Source organism: Chiloscyllium punctatum, chromosome 11 (genome assembly GCF_047496795.1).
Source record: "Chiloscyllium punctatum isolate Juve2018m chromosome 11, sChiPun1.3, whole genome shotgun sequence".
Classification (NCBI taxonomy): Eukaryota; Metazoa; Chordata; class Chondrichthyes; order Orectolobiformes; family Hemiscylliidae; genus Chiloscyllium; species Chiloscyllium punctatum.
This window is the reverse complement of record NC_092749.1, coordinates 68,757,262-68,774,696: the sequence shown is the minus strand read 5'-3', so window position 1 is coordinate 68,774,696 and position 17,435 is coordinate 68,757,262. Positions and strand designations below refer to the sequence as shown.

General features: G+C 37.7%; 1 protein-coding gene across 1 annotated transcript in view; it reads right to left on the bottom strand.

Annotated features, from left to right (window-relative positions):
* LOC140483070 (poly(A) polymerase gamma-like) overlaps positions 1-17,435 on the bottom strand; it is a 41,155-nt gene that overhangs the window by 15,880 nt on the left and 7,840 nt on the right. Inside the window, exons 4-14 of the mRNA XM_072580987.1 lie at positions 16,919-17,000; positions 16,691-16,800; positions 14,227-14,280; positions 13,914-14,025; positions 12,792-12,881; positions 12,565-12,703; positions 11,060-11,132; positions 10,860-10,980; positions 10,272-10,356; positions 8,043-8,096; positions 7,119-7,238 (exon numbers count right to left, since the gene is read on the bottom strand). Of these exons, the coding sequence (XP_072437088.1) occupies positions 7,119-7,238; positions 8,043-8,096; positions 10,272-10,356; positions 10,860-10,980; positions 11,060-11,132; positions 12,565-12,703; positions 12,792-12,881; positions 13,914-14,025; positions 14,227-14,280; positions 16,691-16,800; positions 16,919-17,000 (1,040 nt within the window). The remainder of the gene's footprint in view (positions 1-7,118; positions 7,239-8,042; positions 8,097-10,271; positions 10,357-10,859; positions 10,981-11,059; positions 11,133-12,564; positions 12,704-12,791; positions 12,882-13,913; positions 14,026-14,226; positions 14,281-16,690; positions 16,801-16,918; positions 17,001-17,435) is intronic.

Genomic DNA, 17,435 nt, shown 5'->3' with positions numbered 1-17,435 from the left:
CTCCATATCTCTGAACACTATGGACAATTTAGCATGGTCAATCCACCTAACTCTCACAACTTTGGACTGTGTGAGGAAACTGGAGTACCTGGATGAAACACATACAGACAAACAGGGAGAACATGCAAACTCTGCATAAACACAGTCATTAGAGGCTGGAATTGAAGCCACGTCCTTGGTACTGAGAGGCAGAAGCATGAACCACTGCGTAACCATGCCACCCCAGCATAGCTTGTTGATCCAAAGTGCATTATCTCCCCCACTGCTTACTGATTTTAATCTGCCATTTTACTCTCATCTGATCAGTCCATTGATATCTTTCTGCAATATACAGCTTTCTCCTTCATCATCACCCACATGGCTAACTTCCTTTTGTGTCCCCAAAACTGAAAAAATACCACGAAAAGCAAGGGAGCTAATATTGAGCTTTTCAGAATCCCACTGGAAACAGGCAGTCACAAAAGTAACCATAATCTTCAGTTTCTTGCTACTGCATCAATTTTGGAGGAGCCTGTCATGCAGGACTTTTTAAAACCACACATGCTCTATGCTACCCTCAGGTGGTCTGCCTTGAATTAGTCAAACACAACCAACCATTCTTTAACAAATCAATGCTAATGGTCCTTGATAAATAATCATTCAGAATGGCTCAGATTTATACTGCCCTTTAATTTGCTTTCCCTTCAGATTTACTGTCTATCATAAGATAACTGGTCTGTCACTTAGATGATCCTTTCCGCTCTTTTTAAGAGACAGGCAACAAGCCAGGAAGTAAAATACATTAAAATTACCTTTCTCTTCACAAAAAAGTAAATTAGATTGGAATACACAAACAAACACACACAGTTGAAGTGGATGTTAATATTTTAAAATTTTATCAAAAGAAGTGTGAAGTTCCACAATTACAAAATATTTCAGAACCAGAAAGGCTTTTCTTCTGAATTTATTAATTTAGTTCTCGTTCAATTAACAAGGTGTAATTTGTTCTCAAGGATTTTGACAGATGAAAAAAAGAGAATTCATGTCAATTGAAGAGAACAGTAAGAACATATTAGTCATAGATGTACAGCATGGAAACAGACCCTTTGGTCCAACCTGCCCACGCCGACCAGATATCCCAACCCAATCTAGTCCCACCTGCCAGCACGGCGGCCCAAATCCCTCCAAACCCTTCCTATTCATATACCCATCCAAATGCCTCTTAAATGTTGCAATTGTACCAACCTCCACCACATCCTCTGGCAGCTCATTCCATACATGTACCACCCTCTGTGCGAAAAAGTTGCCCCTTCGGTATTTTTTATATATCTTTCCCCTCTCACCCTAAACCTATGCCCTCTAGTTCTGGACTCCCCCACCCCAGGGAAAAGGACTTTGTCTATTTATCCTATCCATGCCTCTCAATTTTGTAAACCTCTATAAAAGGTCACCCCTCAGCCTCCGACACTCCAGGGAAAACAGCCCCAGCCTGTTCAGCCTCTCCCTAAAGCTCAAATCTTCCGACTGTGACAACATCCTTGTAAATCTTTTCTGAACCTTTTCAAGTTTCACAACATCTTTCCGATAGGAAGGAGACCAGAATGCATGCAATATTCCAACAGTGGCCTAACCAATGTCCTATACAGTTGTAACATGACCTCCCAACTCCTGTACTCAATACTCTGACCAATAAAGGAAAGCATACCAAATGCCACCTTCACTATCCTATCTACCTGCGACTCCACTTTCAAGGAGCTATGAACCTGTACTCCAAGGTCTCTTCATTCAGCTACACTCCCTAGGACCTTACCATTAAGTTTATAAGTCCTGCTAAGATTTGCTTTCCCAAAATGTAGAACCTCGCATTTATCTGAATTCAACTCCATCTGCCACTTCTCAGCCCATTGGCCCATCTGGTCCACATCCTGTTGTAATCGGAGATAACCCTCTTCGCTGTCCACTACACCTCCAATTTTGATGTCATCTGCAAACTTACTAACTGTACCTCTTATGTTCACATCAAAATCATTTATGTAAAACGACAAAAAGTAGAGGACCCAGCACTAATCCTTGTGGCACTCCACTGGTCACAGGCCTCTAGTCTGAAAAACAACCCTCCACCACCACCAAAGGTCTTCTACCTTTGAGCCAGTTCGGTGTCCAAATGGCTAGTTCTCCCTTTTTTCCATGAGATCTAACCTTGCTAATCAGTCTCCCATGGGGAACCTTGTCGAATGCCTGACTGAAGTCCATATAGATCACATCTTCTGCTCTGCCCTCAATCTTCTTTGTTATTTCTTCAGAAAACTCAATCAAGTTTGAGAGACAGGATTCCCCACGCACAAAGCCATGTTGACTATTCCTAATCAGTCCTTGCCTTTCCAAATACATGTACATCCTGTCCCTCAGGATTCCCTCCAACAACTTGCCCACCACGGAGGTCAGACTCACCGGTCTATAGTTCCCTGGCTTGTCTTTACCACCCTTAAAACTGTGGCACCACGTTTGCCAACCTTCAGTCTTCCGTCACTTCACCTGGTGACTAGCACAGGAACAGGCCCTTTGACCCACCAAGACTGTACAGACACATGATGCCTTTACAAACAGTCCACTGAACCTGTTCGGCCAGTTAGGTAATGGATCCCTTGTACTTCAATTCCATTTATTAGCCATTGCTCCATATTCCTTGCCTAACAAATAAAAACTATTTTGAGAATTCCAACAAACCCATTCGCCATGGCCTTTCAGAATGCTGAATTCAAAATTTTCACTTTCCATTAAGAAAAAAAGCTTCCTGATTTCGCCCATAAATAGCTTTGCTTTGGCTTCACCCACCAAAAGGCAGGCTTTCCTGCATCTACCCTATTGAATACTTAATCTTTTAAAATATGTCATTTAAAACTCTCTTCAATCTTACTCAAGTAACATTAAACAAGTTTACGTAATTGTCATCAGAGCTTGAGGAGGCAAATAATAGCATAATTCTGCTGAATCTCCATTAACAAAATCAATATATTCTTCCCAAAGTATAAGTGTTGAAAATTTAAAGCAACGTGCTAGTTGGGATCTGACCAAATTCTGTCTGCACTCCCTGGAAGTTAAGACCGACACTCCTTTCATTTACAATTGCCTTTTGTACTGGTGCATTAACTTTTAGCAATTTATGAATAAGTCAGGTCTTTTTGCTTCTCGTGTCACATTGATCAGAAGACTTCCTGATTTATGTTGCTTGGATCTAAAGTGGATGATGTTACATGTCTCCAAACTGAATTTCATCTGTCAGTCACCCTCATAAGATAAGTCTATGCAATGTTCTGCTCTTACCTAAAAAAGTTATTGTGCATCCTAACCTGGTACCTTTTGCAAATTTGGATTTACAACTAAATTGTTCATGCAAGTCGGTGATATACGTTTGAACAGCCCCTGAACACGGATGCCTGCAGAAATGGAGGTATAGGTTAAATTGATTGATAGCAAAACAAGCTCAAGGGATGATCCTCATGATCCTCTGAGATACCTTTGCAGAGTGCACAAGCCTTTCAGCCCACAGGACAGCATACAGCAGAATTCATAATCCTAATTATGGTAGAAAAAGCTTCGGACAAAATTTGACAAAAATCTGTATTTGACAATGGTAAGACAGGTCGAATAATCAATTTGGCAATTTCTTCTCACCATTTTGAAGCCTTATTGATCACTAAGAGTTCTATAATTATAGCCTTTTATAGAAAACTAAATGATTTTCCCATTATTGTTATGTATTTTACAGCAATATAATAAAATACAGTGAAAAGCTTTTCACTGTGGTGCCACAGAATGGCACAAATTTGAAAAAATTAAAAATAAGGGGGGGGGGGGGGGAATAAAAGATATAAATTGAAGAGAGTCCATTAGTTCTAAGTCAGCTCATCACCAGTGATGCCTGTGCCACCATCCCTCTGTAACCACTTCAAGTTCCACACTGGACCCAACAAATATCCAAGTCTCTGATCCTCAGGCGCCATCCACCACCATCCTGTGCCAGATTAACTAACGTCAGAGTCACGTCTCTCGCTGCTGGGTCCACCTCACAGCTATTGCTATAATGCCCTTCCACCAACGATCTGCCACCAGCAGCACCAGACCTAACCAAAGTTGCTGATCCTTGGGCACCACCTTTTGCCACTGGGCTTACCTTGCTGATGTTGCCTCTGCCAATGTAGCAGCTACCGATTCCAGATCCTGTGCTGTCTCTGGAAAAGTAAATGAGGGGGCACTCTCCTGTGCCCCCAGCCTGACTCGAGACCAGCACACTAGGTCTGGCTTAAGGTCTACGTGCTGAGCTCTTGCTGCCACCAGTGCTGCCCAAGATCAGGACAAGTAATTAAATCAAAAAGGAAAAAAAAGGAGGGAGAAGAAAAATTGTCAGAGCAGACATACTCCAGCACAGAAGCTCTATTCCGCTGCCATCTTAGACTGGAAATATTCTCATTTTGTGCACCAACAGCTTGATTTTATGCCACATTGCAGGGTGCTCGCTCAGTGGAGAATGGCATGTAATAAGTTGGATAACTGGCCCAGAATCTTGCCACCCACCCTGCAACCTGGATCCAACCGGGGGTGGGATTTAGTCCTTCATGCATTGGCTCCTCAGTGCTTCTACACCAAAAATGCCCTGGTCATTTTTACTGGATCTGGCATGTATGGATCCACTTGCAGTTCCAGCATTGCCCACTAGCTTTCTGGGGCTTCAGCTCTCCAGGGTGGGACTTCCTCCATTGAAGTCTAACTCTCACCACCAAAAGGTAACCTGGAGCATGTCACTGAAGCAAGAAAGTCTCTCTCAAAGTTGCAGTATACTTCCCTATTCCGATGTAAAATTCAATCCCACAAAATATAAATTCTAAATTAAAAATTTTTGAAAATCAAGTCATAGAGATATGTAGCACGGAAATAGACCCTTCAGTCTAACTCGTCCATGCCCACCAGATATTCTATAGTAATCTAGTCCCATTTGCCAGCACTTGGCCCCATATCCCTTGCTATTCATGTACTCATTCTCTTAAAATGTTATAATTGTACCAGCCTCCACCAGTTCGTCTGGCAGCTCAGTCCATACACACACCATCCTCTGCATGAAAAAGTTGCCCCTTAGGTGCAGAGGCAAACAATCACAGTATTTCAGAAAGCACCAGGCTGAAACAACGCACATTCTGCTCAGCCTCCAGACAACAACTTTTCTTCAGGTGCCTAATTTCTGCTGAACTTTACACAAAGCCCCAGTACATCACTGAAGCACATATTTAGAAGAATGATGAATTGACATCAAAAGTGATGGGAATTTTGAAAAAGAAGCTGGTCAATTTGCCGTTAGTTAAAAGCAATGCAATAGAACTAATTTTCAGATGGATCCACTTGCTGAGCATGGCAGTAAATGGAATTATGCAGCTTACTCAATAGTCTACACTTTTCATCTGAATTACTGAGTATCCACAATACTGACACTGTTCCAAAAATATTAATTTGGAAACTTCTATAGGGTAATATCCATACTTTGGTCTACACTAGTTGAGATTATTCACAATTTTGATCACAGATACAAATTAGAAGCAAATGGTGCTCACTTGTGCTCTCAAAGCAACTCTACCATTCATCAAGATTAATGCTGATCAGATTATTCCACAGTCTTACCTATTCACAATTAATTTTCACCCCCTTGCTTAGTAAGAAAAATCTACCTCTACCTTAAAAATATTCAAAGGATTCTGTTTTTACCATCTTCAGGAAGTGTTTTAATGACAGGAAGAACTAAATCACTCTCTCAGCGTGACTTACATGTATTAGCAATTTTAGAACTAAGTAGTAGTGGTGGTACAGGAGCTAAATTTGAATAATGTTGTGACACAATAAAAGGTTCAGAACCACATCAATAGGAATCATGAAAAGATGTAACATCCGTATTAGTACATTAATGAAAGTAATGATTTTAAAAATTATCTACAAACTCAAAGTTCTACATTTTAAAAGCATGGTTGTATTGCAAGCCATTGCCAAAGTCTCTCCTACCTCCAAATACGATTTGAAAGATACAAACTGAATCAGCAAGTTGTAGGTAAAATCTGCAGATTACCATCATACTTTAGAGTAGCTAAAGATTTTTGAAGAATTCTAATTGGTAAGCTCTTCTGCAGTCTTATCTTAAGCATATGACTGAAGACAAAGGCTTTTAGTCATCATTACTCTAGTATACCTGCTGAAAATTACTGTCAGCAAAAACTATGAATTTTTAAAAATTAGTGTGCAAGGGATGGTTAGGCCAAATGGAACAAATGTGAAAGATAGAAAAAAAAAGTCAAAATCAAAACTTATAATTGGGTGATTTTGTTTTAGTTACACATCTGGGTGTTGTGTACTTTTCTTCTATAGAGATGCTAATAAATGCAATTTTAAAATGTTTTTGAGGTTAAATGCAGCTTAAAATAATTAACTGTGGAGATTTTTGGAAGTTTAATTAAAGAACAACTTCTACCAGATATGATCTGCAATAACTAAAGCATTTAAACCAAATCATGTATTTACTGAAAATACAATGGCTTCTTTCACTTAACGTTCAATACAACACTTAACAGAAATCATTCTCAACTAATACCTCCAAGGTGCCTATGTGGTTAGGATACAGAGTAATTTCAAATTAGTACAAAGCACAGACATACTAGTGAAGTATCAACTTTTCTTAGCCAACGTAAGGAAGAGTCTATGTTGACTGTAAAGATTAAAATTAAATTTGAAATTAAAAGAGAGCGTTTGTATTCGAACAGTGCAAATTACATCTATGTCTGCTGTGATTTGTGCTCGGATATAGACATACCTAAAACAAAAATATGCCAGTTACTTTAGCATCTTCAAATTAGTCTCAGTATTGGAGTGCTGCAACTGGGTTAGTGATTAAAACATTCCTTCAAATTTCTACAAAAAAAATTCATATGTAGTACACCATGGTTGATCAGGTTTACAACTATCATCATGCATCGATTCCAATATTTGTTAAATTGTACACAAAGTTATAGGTGATTTTAACCAGCTAATTTCAAACCAGTTAAACATCAGCTCTACCATGTTTAAAATATGAAGGATTCAAGTCAATGAAAAACCTAACTTACAAATTGTGATGTTCTTTTAAGCCAGGAAAAGACTGTGGGTTTACATGGGCAAGATTAATGTAGTCATTTCGCTCAAGGTTGCCAACAAGTACACGGATTTTTGATTCAACAAGACCAACCCTGAAAAGGAAAACATTTTTACTTTGGAAGTTAACTAAAGCAACAAATTCCAAAATAAAATACACAGATATAAGCTATTTGATCCAACTAGCCGTATCAATGTTCAGCATTCATCCAAACCTTTTCCCATCTGGCAACCTTACATTCTCTTCACCACATCCTATCATACTTCGCCTTAATTGCATCTATCACATCTGCCTCAACCTGTGGGACATTGTTCCACAATAGCATTACTCTGCAGGAGAAGAAGTTTCTTCTGAACTCCTTATCTCATTTTGTAGTGACTATCATCTTTTGATCTCCGGATTTTTCTTCTCCCACAGTCTTTATGAAAATCACCAAAATTTAAGCTTATTACACCACATTCAAGAGAAAGACTCAGCTGTGTGATATTTCACTTGAATTGATAATGATCTTGCAATTCTTTTAAGATTCCCCACAGTGTGGAAACAGGCCCTTCAGCCCAACAAGTCCACACCGACTCTGCGAAGAGCAACCCACCCTCCTATATTTACTGCTGACTAATCCACCTAAAACTATGGGCAATTTAACATGTTCTAATTCACCTACCTGCACATCTTTGGACTGTGGGAGGAAACCGGAGCACCTGGAGGAAACCCACACAGACATGGGGAGAATGTGCAAACTCCACACAGCCTGAGGCAGGAATTGAACCCGGGTCTCTGGCGCTGTGAGGCAGCAGTGCTAACCACTGTGCCACTGTGCCACCCCATGCCACCGTGCTGCCCCACCGTGCCAATATTGACAGTATCCTTGTAAGTCATTTTTTACTGGATTATTTACCATTCTAAGTGATGTTCTTCAGTGGATGCACTTGCTGTTAATACAATGTAGTGCCTATAAACAAAGAAAGATTGATTTCAAATGTTGTTTAGTCAAGAACATTAGAAAACAATATTTCAAAATAAAAAAGTTAAAACAACCGCACTATGAGGCATTCATTGCTTTTCCCAAAAAAAACAAAGTGCTTAAAAGCAACAGTGCACTGAAATAACTCAAAATCATAAACACTGCCTTAATTACAATTTTCAAAATTAGGTACCAACTCATTAAATGAGCTTCACTCTTATCACACAAAATGAGCAGTAAACATGAGGCAGTTACTGATACGGAGCACATATTCAGCAGCCTAGTCATAAGCAAAAAGATGGTTTCCCAAAAAGTTATAAGTTGAACCTTTATTTTTTATAACTATGTACAAGAAAGGGTGCGCAAGAGGAAAAAAAAAACTATTTAAGATTATTAAACCACATTCAAAGAATTGCTCGACAGAGACAGTATGGACTTAATAAACCCAATGGCCTCCAATTGTCATATTCTTTCTTTAAATTCTAATTTTTGGAGATAATATTCCATTTCAATCCCACTAACAACCAATGATATTAAACCTTCAAATGACAGGAATCAACAGCCAACGTTTCACTTTAAAATATTTTACTGTTGAACTCAAGAAAAAATAAATCATGTAGTAAAACCAAAACAGCATTCAAACAGAGGACATTCACCTTAAACACTCAGTCATACCAAGCTAAATTTCAACTATTCCAGCAACATTCCCAGAACATATGTGGCACCACTGTTGTATCAATGGTCTTTCAACTGCCACCTCTCAAATTCTTGCTCACTAGATTTAGCCTTTGAGCTGCTGTCATCAGCAGCTTTATTTCATTCAAATTTCACCCAGGATGTATTGTGTAAACATCAATAAGACACCAGTGGTTCAGAACAATGCTAATGTGGTAGCTTCCTAGAGGTTTTTCAACTGACCAACCTACCAACACCTCATTTCACAATCTGTTCACCTGAAGCAAAAAACATTCAGCTCTTCAGCATTAACCATTCACATTGCTTCACTATGAGCCCTTTTTCTTAAAAATTGCTCAACAGAAAATTCACCTTCTTATAGAAGGTACTGCTATTTTCTCACACCAACAATTCAGTGAACTTGTTCTACTGCAGGAAGCTGAATTTTGAGGCCTCACCCATTAGTCATTATTTTTGGTTACCCAGCTCTAATCTCCAGAGAATACCAAGTCATAGCTCACTTCTCAAAATGACCTCACAGCTAGAAAATCCAACTGCAATCTCCCCTCACCCCAATAGAGTACTTTCATTCTGGATTAAGAAAAAGACATTTCACAAAGTGCATAGTTCAGCACAATATGCTTTTTAATTGTTGTAAATAAGTCACTTCACAACTTTTGCTTTATTCATTGTCTCAATATAGGGTTTATTCAGCACCCTTTTCATTACATGTAGAATTCACGAGGCAACATACATTACATAATTGGGGTGTTGCTATATGAAGTAGGGATGCTGCATTATGATCAGCAGATGTAATTACATGTTCTGTAGGAAAGAGTGCACTCCAGATTACACACACACTTATGGGAATGGCCAATAATTGAGAAAATATCTAAAGTAGTTTCACAGTTCAAAAGAATGTAACAGATTCGGGAAGAAAAAAAAATGTGGAATGAAACAACAACTATATCGTAGGTACAGAATAGAACTCGGAGATCTTCAACTTTTGAGAATATGAACTAAAAATGTACTGGTGGCTCAAAACAGAAAACATTTTCATATTTTTGGCACCTGTGAAATAACATCCAATGATCCCTACAGAATTGAAGTGGCAGGAGGGTTTGGTCACTATGACTTTCGTTAGGAACCAATAGAATAAGGATAGCTATCCATATTAGCAGTAGATACACATACAACGTACACCCAATAATACTGATCATGGGATAGCAGGTGCTGGATATAGAAATACAGTTTCAACAGTCTACCTTTGACAATGACAAAGAGGATCCAGTACTGGCAGTACACTGGAATACTAATTGCTCCTGACCAATGTTGCATCACATTAGTATTGGGGGAAAAAAAAACTTAATCAGTATTGGTTTAAAATCCAAAGTTTCTCATAGATATTTTGCCAAATTGGGATAGATTTCTACAGAAACAAATTGAAAGAAGAATGTAGGTGACATTGTGAAGCATGCATACACTTACTTATATTTTTGGAAGAAGCTGGGTGGTTCAAAGAGCTTAGACCAGTCTGTCTTGCTTTGTAGTATTTCATCAGTAATGGCAAGACCTGAATATACAAAGCTAAATTAGTATGGAAATGGAATAAAACCACAACTTAATAGTACAAATAATAGAAAGCATCTTAAAAAGACAACTATTACGTAACTTGCAGAATTTTATTTCATGTATTCAGTGCTACTAAACTGAAAAAAAAGCTCAACAACCTGTGGGAATTCATACATGCCTAATGTTGACTGTAAGGAACCAAGAAAGAAGTACATGTGAACAATACTGTTATTATTCATTAAGAATCTCAAGGTTAAGTGCAATACCAATAGATTTTTTTTTGAAAAGTAAAATGTTAGGTCAACTTTCTAAAATAATGAGTGACATTACTGCGCAAAATAATATTGCTGTTGACAGTTACAAATTATCAAACCCTTTTTAGAAGGATTAAATTTGTTGACTTAAGATTCCTTCATACAGAACGTGCTTGGACTTAAAATAAAAATCTGGAAGATTACAGGAAACTAAATAAACCAATTTTCTGCAATAAATTAAAAAGTAAACCTTGCTTGAATTCTTCGATCATTATTGTTCGAGTTGACGAGGACACATTGAATGTGGAATTTTGTTGTGGGTAGGCGGGAGTTATTATTGGCATCAGGTGATATCTGTCAGATGGGTTTACCTGTGACACAAATGTTATATGTAAGAACATATAATAAACATAAAATCAGATTGGGTATAATTTGAATACTAAATCATACCCGTGGATCCCAAACTGGCAGGTTCAAGTTGCTATCCTCTGGTTGTTTAAGCAATACTGGGTTTGGCCACTCCCTAAAAGCGAAAAAAAAAATTCAGGACAACTATTTGATTGAATTAACTTAAAAATGAAATGGCAACACTCACTCAGATTCAATTCTGCCCTAACAGTGAAACATTAAATTCATACTCGATGGTAACTGCTCTCTATTGCAGCCAGGCAATATCCCTTTAGATTGTCTGGCCCTCTTGCTAAAGGGAGCACTTTATGCCAACAGGCACCAGGGCACACTCTTCCATATATAATTTTAAAGATTGACAGTTAGAAAATAGGTGGGAGCAATTTAAAGTAGGTTTACAAAAGTTTTTAGGAGGTTCAAAGAATCCTCAAAATACTGGCTAAGGTTAGGTTTAACACCATCTTGGATTTCTAGTCGGTGACAGCAGTCCTGTACTGCATGCCTTGATTTGTCCAGCGCACCTCAACTAATCAGAATCCACTAAAAGTGTTATAAATGTGTATCAAATATTCAAATTAAACAAGAGCTAACAGGAATTTGGTTTAGTTTTGCATTAACTTCTACTCCAAAGTCATGACATTGCAATACAGAGCAACCTCTATTATGCGAATTTCGAATTACCCGAATAAGATGTCAAGGACCCGATGCTTGGTTAAACTGTTATCTGAACATTCAATTAGCCGAACAAAATACTCCCTGCTCCCCATCCACCATGCCGTTTAGATAATAGAGGTTTCCCTGTACTGATTTTCAGACTAAATGAAAAATAGTGTAGTTGAAATGGTAATAGAACGACAATACAAATGTCTGCACTGGAATACTGCTTTCAGTGTTGTTACAGAACATAGAACAATACAGCACAGGATACTGAGGATTTTTTTCATTTACTTCTTCTGTTACCTGGATGCTCAAATTGAATAAAAACATCTTTAGAATATTAGCACATTAGCTCAGAACAAGCAAGTTGTCTTTATATATAAACTTTTAGCATAGGTGTTACCTGTGGACATCAAAATTAAATGCATATATTCAATATCACTACCATTAGCCAAAAATGCTATTTTTGCTATTACATGACAATTTTTCACTTGTTCAGAGTTTTCCTGGAGTCCTGCCTTTAGTGTGTTCTGCACGTAATCTATTCCACACATGGAAACTGAACAGGGAAGCGCTCAACATGCCGGGTAGTATCTATGCAGAGGAACAATAAGTTAACACAGAGTTGACTACGTGGTTCTCTAAAGAAGAGTTAATATATACACAACACAAAACGTTAACTCTGTGCCTCTCTCCACAGATGCTGACAGACCAGCTGAATACTGCCACTGTTTTCATTTCAAATTCCTAACATCTGCAGCATTTTTCTTTTACATCAAAATGCATACTTGAATAATTTTATACAATTCATCCTCTAAAATAGAACTAGAAAAACATACAATAACTTTCTGCGATAACATCTGTTGCAAGTTCCCAACAGTTTTACTTACCATTTGGAAAAGACTAGAAAAAACTTGTGGACTAAAGTAGATGCAACTGCATTAGGATACAACTGACAGGTTCTTGCTACCAACATGGCCCATGAAACACCGCCAAGGAATCCAAGCATATTAGAGTATATTCCACGTCCTGGAATAGATTTTTACAATAGCATTCAGCATTCTTTTAACATCTATATGCATTATAATTAGTAAATAAAAGTATCTGTACTACTTACTTTTTGCCCACAGCTTAATGGCTCTAAGAGTTAATCTGAAATTCTCTTTATTTGGCACCAAATGAAGAATTTCATCTGTAACCCTGCAACCTGTCAAACACAAAATGTTTTAAGTTGTGTTAAATGCAACTCTTAAACAAAATGCAAATATTCATAATCAGGTATTGGACTATCCAAAATTTACACCAAGTTATAAGACCATAAGACATAGGAGTGGAAGTAAGGCCATTCGGCCCATCGAGTCCACTCCGCCATTCAATCATGGCTGATGCGCATTTCAGCTCCACTTACCAGCGTTCTCCCCGTAGCCCTTAATTCCTCTAGACAACAAGAATCTATCAATCTCGGCCTTGAAGACATTTAGCGTCCCGGCTTCCACTGCACTCCGTGGCAATGAATTCCACAGGCCCACCACTCTCTGGCTGAAGAAATGTCTCCGCATTTCTGTTCTGAAATGACCCCCTCTAATTCTAAGGCTGTGTCCACGGGCCCTAGTCTCCTCGCCTAACAGAAACAATTTCCTAGCATCCACCTTTTCCAAGCCATGTATTATTTTGTACGTCTCTATTAAGTCTCCCCTTAATCTTCTAAACTCCAACGAATACAATCCCAGTATCCTCAGCCGTTCCTCATATGCTAGACCTGTCATTCCAGTTAATGTTGCGTTCATGTAATAAGTATGAAAAGAGTCAGATTTTTTAACTGGCTGCTCCATAATACTACAAAACCGATGTGAACTCTTGTTTAAGCCTTCCTTATTTAAATGTTGAATGACTTGGTACTGATTTATTTAGATCAGTTGGATGGATAGCTGGTTGGTTTGTGATGCTGAGTGTGGATTCAATTCCTGCACCAGTTGAGGTTGCCACTCTACTTCTCAGACTCTCCCTTTGCCTGAGGAGTGGTGACCTTCAGGCTAAACCACCAGCAGTCATCTCTCAAAAAGAGAGCAGCCTTATGTTCTGCTAGGACTATGGCGACTTTACTACTAAAATAAGTTAGTGAAGTTAAGTAAAAGAAGTCATGAAACATTTGTTAGTCGGTTTATTAGGAAACATCCAGAACAAAACAGATACACCCATTAATTTGAACAATGAAAAGTAACATTCAAGATCAAGTTACCATTCAAACTTCGTATACATCGAATGTCAAGGTTTTTCAGACGAGAATCATCGCGGAGGTCCAAATTGTCTGGAATGGTTTGCAAAGCTAGCCTAGCAAATACAAGATCAATCTGAAAGAAAGAAAGAAAGAGTTAAAAGATGTCCATCACAATGGCATTGTAATGTAAGCAAATGAAAGTCAGATTTAGATCAATGATAGCCTACATTTAATTACATTGATGCAATTGAGACTATAATTTTTGTATATAAACAGAAAGGTACACTGTACTCTTTACAAATATGTGCAACCATATTAGCAAGGGAAATCTTACCTCAATATTATCAAGTTCGAATTTTATAACTGGAACAAAAGCATCTTCAACAGCCTGCAAAGTCAAAAGGACAGAAGATTGATGTGGATCATGAATCACAATTACTAACATCTCAATACAACTGGGCAGCCTTCACATTTTTTCTATTACGTACAGACAAGAGTGGAGGTCAAAAACATGAAATTCTAGGTAAGGCTGCTCCTTTATTTTTAAGACTTTTTTTGGTGTATGAGTAAACAAGGGTGGAGAGGATGGGGAAATCAATTTTTAAGTTACTAATTTCAGTTCAGTGGCATGTAAAAAAAAAATAAAATGGGAAAGTCTTGCTTTGGCAAATGGTCATTTTAAAGTAGAAATTTGTTCTCAATCTATTTATGAAACATCATTGTGAAACAAAAGGAAAATAAAGTTGTATCAGGTTCCAATATCCATAGTCAATATGTTAAAAAAAAATTCATAGTACAGAACTTGAGTACTGCTGAAAAAAAAAAGACATTTTGTCAAAAACTTTTCATCTCCCACAGGACATTTGTGAAGAGTACCAATTCAGGGGGAAAGCAAACAAACATTTATACTGCATGAGTGAAGAATGCGGATTAACTGGCAAGTGAACTCTGGCAGAGGCATTCCCATTGAAAATATGCACTTAATACGCCTTCATTCATAACTGCCAGGCTTAGTAGGTGTATTACTACATGAGGCTTCTCGTACATACAAGTACATCAAGCTGACAATTCGACTCAATCCTAAATTGCGTGTCAGTGAAATTCTTTGCACATACGGGATTATCCAGTTAATATTGTCTAACTGCAGAAGCATAATAATATTAGACCCTATTTTACAGGTTTTGCAAGGGTGTGCTAGTTAGGTACATTAAATACCTTGGCTAAGTGCAATCAGCCAAAAGTGGTATGCTGTGCAATAAGATTCACTAGTCTTTGGGATAATTAGCCGATATACAGTGCATTACACTGGCAAAGAAATTATACAGTGCATTAATAATTTGTGCAATAGGCAGAGGTCTTTTTGGCAGCCACCAGTTAGTGACAAACATCACCAATAATAATACTGCACAGGAGCAGCATGAAACAAAGAGTCAGCTTCAGCTGTTATTCAACTTTTTGAGACACTTTACTCTCCTAGGTATCCCTAGGCAGACTGGGCATCTATCAGGACCAAGAGAGTGACTGCTTCCATGTAACACATATCTACTCAACCAAAGATATTGCCAAACCCTGATTGAGACACTGAGGAACACCAATTTACTCTTTAAATGATGAGTGCCGATAAACATAGGGACATAGTATGTATGGGCAGATAACTTTTAGAAAAAGGCTTATCCAGGGTAAATGTGAAGTTACACTTTTTTTTGAAACCTTGATTATTTGTAACTAAAAGACAGTGACAATTGAGCAGAGGATGGAAGCAAACAACTTTTCAGTGATTTAACAGGGATTCTTGAAGTTCAGCTCGAGCTCAGAGTTCAGAGGTTCTGCATTGCCCACCCCAACAAGCCCCAGCTGGAAACAGGAATTCCGAAGTTTATAGTGAAATACAATGACAGACTCAGAAAAAGACAAGTTGAGTGACAAAAAGCAAAGCAAAGACAAAGCTTTGTTACAGTTTTATCTGATAAGTGCTTAAATCTACAGAAAGATCACTACAGTGTTCAGAGATAGTGGCTGTGCAGTGCTCAGTGGTATGGAATTGAATGCAAGAGAGAGAGAGAAAAAAAGTGTAATATGCAAAGAGAGGGTCTGGAAAGGACTACACAGTGCAAGAAATTGAGTTATTACTCTAGCTGTTTAGTTTTGGATGCTTAGGATTTCTCTTCCATGATAAAATTCCTATGAAGGATGGAGGCAAGTTAATAGGGAAAGATAAAAGCAAAATTACTATTGACATTGGCAATTTGAGATAAAACAGAAAATGTTACAGTATTTGGAAACATCTGTGGAGAGAAAAACAGTTTTATGTTTCATGTCCAACGGCTTGTCTTCAAAATTGGAATAGGAAAAAGGTGGCAAAGTTGTGTGACAAACAGCATGGAGGAACAATGCATAATATGGATGCCATTCTGGGATTCATGTATGAAATAACCGAAAAAGCTGGAGGTGGAAAGTAAACTTGTGTTAAGGTAGGGGTGTAAAAACAGATTTTAAGGGAGTGAGATGGTGTCCATGGAAACAGCAATTAAATAAAAAGAATCTAAATTTGCCAGAGAGACAAAGCAACGTTCAACTTCTAATTCAAATATAGAGCATGCAAAACTTTAAGCAAACGAATCACATCAAATATACTAAAGATTTAGAATGGTAAGGCTGAGTATTTAAGCATACGAATTAAGGAGCTCCTATCATTATTCAGCAAAAACTCTTACACATTTGTGTACTTTACATATCAATCTAACAGCCCGTAAAAATACTATGGGAAGAGTCAATATTGTACTTATGAAATATATTACCCTCAGGTTCTTGATTCCTTCTTGCTGCTTTAGTTTTTCAAAGAATGACTGGAAGAAATCACTCCTTTCTACATGACGTGGAGCAACACACAGTGCATCAATATCAGCACCTGCAAGTTACGTGGGCACCCAAAAAAGTGCAAACATTTTTTTCAGGTCAGGAAGTTTGACAATTGCATTAAAGAGTTTATACTATTTCATCAATTAGATAAAATAATTGAAGCATACCTTTTGTATGCACTCCTAGCCTGTATGAGCCAAATGTAAATATTTTTCCACCAACATTTACGATGACTGATGCTGGTAGATTCTGAGAATGAAAATTAAAACCAGTCAACACAACTTCTATTCTCAAAAAGGAGATCAAACATTCAATCCCCATCTACTTGGTACAGGAATTATGCACACCCAATAACTAAATATTCTTTTTGATGAGTTCAAATATATCTGTACTGTTTATTTCAGCAAAATAATAGTTTTTTTTAAACCAATTTACAACTTTACTGGCCTCTCCAATTCTTTAAGAAGTCTGCTTTAGAAACTTAATTTTGTAATTTAAATAAAATTGACTAAAATATAAATCATACAAGAAGCCTTTTAATACAAAAACATTTAACAATCAAATGCTCCCATTGAAAAGAGCCCTTTCAAGTTACCAGGCTGCAGCCTCATTGCTCCTTATTGTAAATGACATTAGGGAAAACACTAATTTTATTGAATATCTGAAATTAAGCTTGCACTCAAT